General features: G+C 42.3%; 1 protein-coding gene across 2 annotated transcripts in view; it reads right to left on the minus strand.

The window, feature by feature from the left end:
• NTRK2 (neurotrophic tyrosine kinase, receptor, type 2) overlaps positions 1 to 10,363 on the minus strand; it is a 562,954-nt gene that overhangs the window by 108,873 nt on the left and 443,718 nt on the right. For both annotated transcript variants that reach the window (XM_006875883.1, XM_006875882.1), the window contains one exon: positions 6,396 to 6,568. In XM_006875883.1, coding sequence (XP_006875945.1) covers positions 6,396 to 6,568 — 173 coding nt within the window. The remainder of the gene's footprint in view (positions 1 to 6,395; positions 6,569 to 10,363) is intronic.

The raw sequence follows: 10,363 nt of genomic DNA on the forward strand, positions 1-10,363 counted from the left end.
GGAAAGATTAAATCACCAACCTTGCAGTTCAAAACGACTTTGCAGTCTAGTGCCTTAACCCACAGCATCACACCAGGACTCCAAAAGTGTAATGAAGTGGAAAGCCTCATCTTTCATTCACAACCCCTCTGGTAGTTTTGAACTGCTGACCTTGAGATTCACAGCCTGACTCACAACCACTAGGCTAGATGCTTGTGATTCTAAGTAGTGATTTCCTCTCCATTGCTTCTGGGTATTTAAACAAGGCTCCTTTTAGTAGAAGATTCTAGATGCTTTCCTTGAACAGAAAATCCACTATAAAAAGAGGGCAGGCCAATTTTCAGCCAAGAAGTAGATAGATATCCAGGAGGGACAACCACACTAGTAAGGGATGCTCACCCGGGAATGGTCAATTCCAGATCAAAAGGGCAACATTTCCCTAAGGACAAAATTGTGAAGGGATGGGAAGGAAGGTGGAATGGAAGTAGGAACCCCAGGGAGGAAGTGGGATAACTGGTGTTGCATGGAGGGGATTGCAATCATTGAAATGAAACAAAGTGTATGATGATCTTGTCTATTAATCTTCACTCAATTCACAATTTAAAAAAAAAGAGAGAGAGAGAGGGCAGATGAGTCTCCCAAACAAGTTCTTAGAAAAAGCAGAAATAAAGTCAACATTGCATCATCCTGCGTTCTCTCCCCTGGTTCTATCCTACAGTTCTTGGGAATGAAAATATAGCTCTCTTCCAGGCAAGCATTCTTTAAGGGAAATAAAAGCACTCAGCAACCTGATGTGGACAGATGTGGGAGCAGGGTCAAGGGCTCTGAGAGGAAGGCTGCTTAACCTTCCCCATCCTGTCTCTTCCCAGTTTGGATTGCACTCCTCAGTTAAACTCAATGAACTGGTTCTCAAAATCCGTAGTCCACATCTTTCTTTTTGGTTTGTGTGTTTTTGTTTTTGTTTTTTTCACCATCACCCCAAGAGGAAGTATTGCATAATTGTTAAAATGATGAGCTTTGTAGCTGGGGGCTTTAGGTTTGAATCCCACTAGCTGTAAACCATCAAATGGGAGTGCTAGTGACAATACTTCAAGTTTATACAAATTAAACACTTTTAAGTGCTTAGAAAGGTTAAAAAAATACTAGCTGTTACTACTCAGAAAAGCCTCTTATATCTTCCCTTCACAAGAAGAGAATTCTGGAGAAATGCTGTACCAAAGATTGCATTCTCCTTGAAGGCAAGGAACTGCTTTACTCATTTCTCCAGCTGATCTAGAAATGGGCTCATCTACATGCGGTTCCCAATGAATGGCTTGTGGATGGATTAAAGAGGGTGGGGAGATTTTTTTTTTAAAAGACATCTTTTTTAGGGTACTGTATGTAACTAGGAGTCCTGGTGTGGCACTGTGGTTAATGTGCCAGATTGCAAAGTCGTTTGAACTACAAGGTCAAGGATTCAAGCTAACCAGCCACTCCTCAGAAACCCTATACAGAGTCACTATGGGTCGGAATCGAGTCAACGGCACTTAACTACAACATGTAACCTGGGGAGTTGGTCAGGATAGCCTAAGTGCCAGGTCCCCTTCCAGAAAGAGAGGACAGATGGTATTCACAGGGTAAAACTGAACCTGAGAACCTGTTTCTTGGCTCCTGTTCCAAGTTCAGCAGATTCTGAAATTGAGCAGAAGAAGTTTCCGATTGCTACATGCCCTGTGTGCAATGCCAAGAAAGAATCAGGTGTCTGCTCCTTCCGGAGGGCAGGAAGATGAGCTAAGGAGAGGCTGACTGAGCTCAAAGTAAAAGTATTAAATCACACGCGCGCACACACACACATAATCACACATGCACACTGGCTGACCTCACCAAGAGTATCTAATCCCATCTAGGTGAGCCCACTGACTTTACTATATGACAGTTTTGGGAAAGTATCATTTTTAAATAGGGAAGGAGCCTGGGGCATATGAACAAGAGGCAAATATTTCTCCTCTGAGCGGCTAGACTTCAACTGAAACCAGCTTCTTTTTCTCCTTTCATATCACATCTGACAGGACAATGTGCAAAAGCTGTCGTCAGCCTCTGTCCTATACCTACAAATAAGAAAACGTTGCTGACATAGGACAATGCATCAGGCTGATCAACTCTAAAGACTCTGAATTGACCCCTTAATCCTCATCTTGCCTAGAGTTCTCTGCTGACATTATCTCAACCACACAATCATCAGAAAAGCAGAGAATGTGGATGAGTCCTGGAAAAGGAGACCTCAGTTGCATGTGTGAAATGGTAATAAATGATCCAGACAGTACAAACCATGTGATAACAGTTCTAAAAACAGCAATATGCCCTCCCCCCTTCCAACTGTTTTCTCAGTAAGTGAAACTGCACAGTTTGGGATTCTTCCAGCAGATGAGGGAAGCTTGTTCCTGGGTTAAGTCCCTCTTCAGGGCCCCTGAAAACTGGGGAGGATCTCAGAGGTCTATGTGGAACCACAACACAAAAGGAATAACTTCCCCAGAGGTTCCTACCATGATACAAAGGAGAATGTGGCAGAGAAGAAGGTAATGGGGACAGCATTCATGGAGACCCTCCCATCAAAAGAGTCCTCACACTAGAACTTGAGACTGATGTTATTAAATGCCTTTTACAGTAAGGAAACTGAAGTGGGTGAGGCAGGTGATTTACCCAAATCATACTGTTCAAAGGAAATGGAGCTGGGCTTTAAATCAAGCATGACTGGTCTCCTGCTCTGCCTAAATTATACTACTTCCCAACACACTGTAGGCAACACATTTACTAATCTTTCAAAGATTCTTTTGTTGTTAAGTGCTGTCAAGTTGGTTCTGACCCATAGCAATCCTGTATAGGATTTCCAAGGAGCGACTGGTGAGCTTGAACCTCCGACCTTGCGGTTCAAACCAACTTTGCAGTCCAGCGCATTAACCCACAGCACCACACCATAAGTCTTTCAAAGATGAGGAACAGCTATATCATAAAGATAACAGCAGACTCTAGAAAGGAGGTGAGTGAGGTGAAGCAAGATATTCTTCTGGGACCCAAGTATTTGGTGCAGATTAGGATGAAGAGCCTGGTGTTCATAACCTTAGAAGGGCCACTTCCACTTGTGCCCCTGCTTAGTGAAAACCAAACAGACTGAAAAAACTCCAAACATCCCTTGGCTCCCTTTTCCATGGGAGTAGCTCTCTTAGTGCTTTCTTCTCTCCCTTGGTTAGTGTAGGACAAGAACTCTGGGCCCACCCAACTGACCATGGATTCCCTCCATTTTATCAGCTATCCTAATGATGTCTCTTACTGACGCTGTTGATGTACTCATAGAAATCGTTATTAGCAGAATTCAGGTGTCTGCTTACCGAACATTTCCTATTCGCTCCTACATTAAGAGTTTCTTGGTGTTCAGTCCTCACAAACACCCTACCAGCTCCATACAATTATCAGAACAGCCAAGAGACTTGCTCTAATGAATGCAGAACTGGGATCACCTTCACCTCTATCTGGAGGCCAAAATTCCTGCTCATTCCATTATACCACACATTCAGTAATATCCTCAATATTATTTAACACAAGTGCTTCATTCGGAGTTACCTTTACTTTTTCAAAGCAGTTTTGCTTTTCCTCGTATGTTACACTCATTCCACATTCATTCCCATATGCTCTGCTTTGTGGTGTCGCCCAGTCCCTGTAACCTCCACCTGTGGGAGGGACGTCCAGAGAAGCCATTGCTGAGCTGAAACTCAGACCAATGCAAGAAATCCAAATGCCATAAACCCCAAATAGTGACTCAAAGATTCCCTTTTATGTTCAATATTTTCTCTTCCTTAACTTGGCCAAGCATTTTTATTCTTCTAATGATCCTACTTCCTACAGACCCCACAGGTGAAGCGGCCCCTTTTTTGATGACCTTAAGGTCTTATCAAGAAGAAAGCTTCCCCTTCACCCTGAATCCATCACGGTCCTATCCCTTCAACTCCTTTTTGGTTAATGCTGAGTCCTCAGGGGTCCCATCAAATGTTGCATACCCCTTTCATTTTAGAGCCTTCCTCTGTGGACCGCAATCTTTCACAGAGATCTTCTGACTTATAGACCCTCAGGTTATTTTTTCCAGCCTCAAATAAAGTCCAAATGCCCTACCCTGGCCTTTACGTCCTAATGCATTGACCCTGGCTACCTCTTGCCTCACTCCTCTCCTACAACTTTCTTCTCCCTGCCCCCTTGCTTATTTATTCCCAACACACAGGTTCACCCTGCAGTTTTTGTTTTATCATCTTCTCTGCACGTTACTCTGGCCCCAGATAAGTACATGGCTAGTTTCCTCTTTCCGTCTTTAGGTGCAAGTTCATTGTCACCTCATCATACGTTCCCTCATGGCCACCTGTTAAAACTAGTCCCCTATTGGCTTATTTCCTCACATTGCTGTATATTTTTTGATTGCTATGATAAGTATCTCATGTTATATTATTGATCTGTTTAACTTATTTACTGTGTGCCTTCTTCTACTAGAACCAAATATGCATAAGAGCAGGCAGTGAGACTATGTTAGTGCCTACTGCATCTGCAGTGTCTAGCAGGCAGTAAGGTACTCAGTAAATATCTGTCGAGTGAATTGATAAATTCATGAAGGCATAAACTCAGAACTTAAAGAGAGGTCTTCTTTTCTGTAACTTTTGGCATTCACTCTAAGGGACTTCACAGACCAAGGGCATGAGCTTCAATATAAGAGAGGTAGTTACCATCATTTGGAAAATGATGCTCTTGTGTAGTGGGAACAAAATGGCCAGCATGGATTCAGTGCAGAGGAAGACAGTCAAAGTGGGGTTGGTTGCAGAGTGAGTGAGAAATGAGGTAGTGGAGACAAGAAATATAAACTCAGTCAAGAATTTTGGCACAGAAAGGAGATAGCACATATCACAATGGATTCATGATCATGAGAAGTCTTCTTTCTAGGATGGAGAATTCAGCTGTTTACAGTAGCAACTACAGAAGGAGCTATTGAAATGACTGAAGGGGTTAGATCTTAATTGAATAGCTCTGGAGAGAATTATCAGGTTCACAAGTGAAGGGTCTAATATCTGAAAAAGTAGGGAACTCTAGGTCACAAACAGGAAGAAAAAGTAGACAATGATATATTTTCTAGAAAAAGTAGGAGACTAAATGATGTTACCCCTTAGATGTTGATATTCCTCAGATGTTGGTCCTCTTTTCTTCTCTTTTTACTCTTTCTAAGCAGCCACTCCCTTTCCTCCTAAATCAATCACCACCTTCCAAACCTATAACTGATCACTTATCCTAATTCCAACTGTTCCTGAGCTCCAGGCTCATAACCTTTCTTCTCCACTGAAGAGCTCCATCAGATTTTCCCATGTAGCACCGCACATTCTATCTGCTTGAAACAGAACTCATTGCTCCCCTCTCCTCAATATACTGCTCCCTTTAAACTCCCCATTTAATACATAACTTCACCATCCACAAAAATAGCCACATCCAAGATTGGAGGTCATCATTAAATGACCCCTTCATCATCCTCCCATTCAGTTCAATTCCTCGCCAAGTCTGTTTTCTATGCTTTCACACACTTTGTGTCTATCACCTCATCTCTGCCCCCTCTTACATCGATCTCTCCGAGACCCTCTTCTTGGCTGACATATTTTAAGAGCCTCCCATGTGATTTTCTTGTTTCAGCCTCTTTTCTCTGTGACCCTCCTCCCCCTTCTTCTTTTGGAACTCCCATTTCATAGCATATATCTGCCAAGTTGCTTGTTTGCTTCAAATGCTCCATGAAATCTAACATAGAACTCACCTTACTGGCCATGGCTCACCTCTCTAGCATCTCCTCCTCCCCACCTATTTCCCACTTCCCCTCCCACTAGTCCATTCATAGTCTGGAAACTATAGACTCTGCTCTCACCTGACCAAACATTTCACTGTGATCCCTGGGTACCTTTGTTGTTTGTTGCTCTTTCTTTGCCTTGAATAACATCCCTCCGTCTCTTATCTACTTGGCAAATGCCTACAGAGTCTTTAAAGCCCATTTCAAATACACATGCTACAAGTCACTTACAACACAGACCTGTGTAAATGATCTTTTTGTGTCCTTAAGTTTCTCCACCCCCAGCCCTAACCAGACTGTGATAGTCTCAAGGCAGTTCTGTGTGCCATTTTCCCCTGAATCCTAATACTAAATGTTCAATAATGTGGGTTCAATAGAATCTAATCATTAGTATCACATTATGTCAAGTCAGTAGATTAAGAGGCAATAAGCAATGTTGTGGCCTATGTCACTCCGTCTGTGATATATGTTGGTGTACAGACTGCACACAAAAAAGAACTAGGGCCCCTTCATCTTTCCCAGGAATTCTCCAGCTTCACCCTTGGATTGTCTGAGCCACCCCCCACCTCCTTTGTACCTGAGGAACTTGTTGAGGTCCCCATGCTTCATGTACTCGAAGACCATTATGAGAGGGTCACCCTCCACGCAGACGCCATAGAACCTGACGATGTGTTCATGCTGAAGGTTTGTCAGTAGCTCGGCCTCACGGTGGAAGTCCTTGCGTGCATTGTCGCTGGCATCTTTCAGGGTCTGGGGAGGACGAGCAGAGGGCAGAAAACCACACACCTTAGATGGAAGTCTTCAAAGAGCAAGGTGCATCTAGAAGGAATTATTTCAGTGGGCTCTAAAGTTCCAAACGGTAGAGAAATTCATCTTATTTGGTACACAAAAGACTGGAAAGTAACTTAATTCTTAAGTAAAGACTGTTTGTACTAGTGATGGCGCAATAGTCTCTTATGATATATGGACCTTTACAGTATATGACTCTTGGTGTGGCACTGTAGGATCAGCCCTGGACTACCAACCACAAGGTCAGCAGTTCAAACCCATCAGTTGTTCCTCGGGAACCCTAAGAGTTGGAACTGACTCAATGGCACTTAACAACAGTATAGGAAGTAGTTTCATAGATTTTTCTTTCATTAAGTTAAACATACTAGCTCTTTTTTATCATCTTTATTCATTCTTGCTAACCCTTTCTGGACTCTGGGTGGTGCACACAGCTAAGGCACTCTGCTGTTCCCTAAAACTTTGAAGGTTTGAGTACATCCAGAAGTGCCTCAGAAGAAAAGTCTGGCAATCTAGTGAAAACCCAGCCATGAAAACACTATGAGCACAGTTTTTCGTTGGTTCCACATAAGGTCTCCAGGAATTGTAATTGACTCAATGACACTGGCTTTGGTCCTGGACTTATTTAGTGCCTGTGCTGCTTTCTAGGATGCTATGGGCATCTCTTCTCTGCTCATTTAACATTTTCAAAACTGGACATTATGGAAATATTCCGTAGAAAGAAGACTATAAGGGATTCTCATGTCTCCTTCTTACAGCCTCACCCATGAACCTTTTGCCAACTTGTGCCCACACCCAGTGCTAACTCAGGAAACTCCCCTGTCCAGTGAACTGCAAGAAGCCAGCCATGCTGCCAAGACAGAGATACCCAGGATCATGCCAGCTGGTCCTTAGGTTCTTTAGTACTCTGCTTAGGCCACTCCGCCACCACAGTGCCAAAGGCAGTTGTGAATGTCACATGTATATGCTGAACACATGCCCTATGCCATTTACTGTGTCTGAGCCACAATGGCCTCAAAGAAGAAACCAACCCTGATCCTGGCCTCAGGTAAATATAGGCAAATAGAGACATAAACCAAACACATAAATAAGTATCGTAATTGTATGCCAGAGTCGGTTCTGATTCACTGCCACCCTGTTAAATTCACCAATCACTCCTTAGAAACCCTACACAGGGTCTCCATGAGATGGAACCAACTAAATGGCACTTAACAACAACAACAGTAAGGTTTCTGAGGCTGTAAATCTTTTGGTGAGCAGAAAGTCCTCTTTCTCACATGGAGTGAATTGTAGATTAGAACTGATGGTCTTGGGGTTAGCAGCCCAGCTCATACTCCACTATTGCTGCCAAAGTTCCTTGTAAATAAGTATAAATCAAGCAAAACAAAAAAAAATTCTCTGAATGATCCAGCTTCCCTGCATTCATCTCCAGCCTGGTCTTTTGCATGCCTCTCAAAATCTGTACTTCTACTTTATAACTGCAGCTGCCCATAGGATATGGTGTGCGGCCTCCCTACCTTTACACATGCTGTTCCCTCTGCTTGGAACATTGACCAAGCACATCTGGTGTGATAGGCTGAGTAATACCCCCCCCCCCAGATGTTCATGTCCCAATTTCCAGAACCTATGAATTTGTTACCGGATATGGTAGAAAGGAATTTGCAGACCTGATTAAGCTAAGGATATTTAGATGCGGAGATTACCCTGGATTACTCCTGTGGGGACAAAGTAACTATAAGGGCCAATCTAAGAGGAAGCTGAATTGTTAAAGTCAAAGACAGTAGATATAAAGATAGGATCAGAGGCCACAAAGAATATTTTATGGTGTTGGCTTTGAAGGTAAAAGAAGGGATCATGAGTCAAAAAATGTGAAAATGGTAAGGAAATGATGATCTGTTTCCTCTAGCAGCTGGAAATGGCAAGGGAATAGGTTCTTTCTTGCAACCTCCAGAAAGAAACAACCTGTTGACACATTTACCTTGTTGTTGTTAGCTACCATTGAGCCCACCCCAACTCACAGTAACCCCATGCACAACAGAACAAAATGTTATCCATTCCTGTGCCATTCCCATCATCAGTTGCAGATCAGATCACTGTGATCCACAAGGTTTCCATTGGATGATTTTTGGAAATGGATCACCAGGACTTTCTTCCTACTCCATTTTAGTCTGTAAATTCCCTGAATCTCTTCAATATCACAGCAAGACTTAAGCTTCCACTGATAAGTAGTGGCTACACATGAAGTTTATTAACAAAGAATCAAATCTGGGTCTTCCACATTTGTTGTTGTTAGGTGCTGTTGAGTCATTCTGACCCATAGCGACCCAATGTACAGCAAAACAAAACACTGCCCTTTCCTGCACTATCAATATAATTGCTGCTATGTTTGGGCCCATTGCCGATGCCACTGTGCCAATCCATCTCATTGGGAGTCTCCCTCTTTTTTGCCAACCCTCCAGTTTACCAAGCATGGTGTCCTTCTTCAGGGACTGGTCCCTCCTGATAACATGTAGGAAGTATAAGAGATGAAGTCTGGTCATCTTGGCTTCCAATGAACATTCTGACTGTACTTCTTCCAACACAGATTTGTTTGTTTTTCTGGCAGTCCATAGTACCTTTAAAATTCTTCTCCAATGCCATAAATCAAATGCATCAATTCTTCTGTGGTCTTCCTTATTCATTGCCCAACTTTCACATTCATATGACACTACTGAAAATACCATGCCTTAGATCAGGCGCACGTTAGTCCTCAAACTGACATGTTTGCTTTTGAACACTTTAAAGAGGTTCTTTGCAGCAGATCTGCCTAGTGAAATACGTTGTTTGATTTCTTCACTGCATCTTCTATGAATGTTGATGGTGGATCCAAGAGAAATGAAGTCTTTGACAACTTCAATCTTTTCTCCATTTATCATGATATTATTTATTAGTCCAGTGATGAGGATTTTTGTTTTCTTTACATTGAGGAGCAACCCATATCAAAAGTTGTGGTCAGTTGTCTTCATCACTAAGTTTTTGAAATTCTCTTTAACTTCAGGAAGCAAGGTTATATCACCTGCACATCGCATGCTGTTAATGAGTCTTCCTCTAATCCTGATGCCAAATTTTTCATATAATCTAGTTTCTTGGATTATGTGCTTAGCATACAGATGGAATAAGTATGGTGAAAGAATACAATGCTAGTGTACACTTTTCCCAATTTTAAACCATTCAGTGTTCTCTTGTTCTGTTTGAATGATTGCATCTTGGTCTATGCATAGGTTCTTCATGAGCACAAATAAGTGGTCTGGAACACTCATCCTCCACAATGTTATTCATAGCTTCTCATGAGCAACACAGAAAACCTTTGCATAGTCAATAAAGCAAAGGTAAATGTCTTTCTGGTACTCTCTGCTTTTAGCAATATCCATCTGATGTCAACAACAATATCCTTCACTCCAAGTCCTCATCTGAATCTGTCTTGAACCTCTGGCAGTTCCATGTCAATGTACTGTTGCAGACATTTAAGGAGTAGTTTTAGTAAAATTTTACTTGCTTGTGCTATTAATGATATTGTACGAGGACTTCCACATTCTGTTGGGTAACCTCTCTTTTGAATAGGCATAAATGTGGATCTCTTCCAATTAGTCAGCCAGGTAGCTATCTTCCAAATTTCTTGGCATAGATGAGTGCATGCCTCCAGTGCTACATCAGTTTGTTGAGGGATTTCAATTTGTATTCCATCAATTCCCAGAGCCTTGCTTTTTGCCAATGCCTTCA

Source organism: Chrysochloris asiatica, unplaced genomic scaffold, assembly GCF_000296735.1.
Source record: "Chrysochloris asiatica unplaced genomic scaffold, ChrAsi1.0 scaffold00344, whole genome shotgun sequence".
Lineage (NCBI taxonomy): Eukaryota > Metazoa > Chordata > Mammalia > Afrosoricida > Chrysochloridae > Chrysochloris > Chrysochloris asiatica.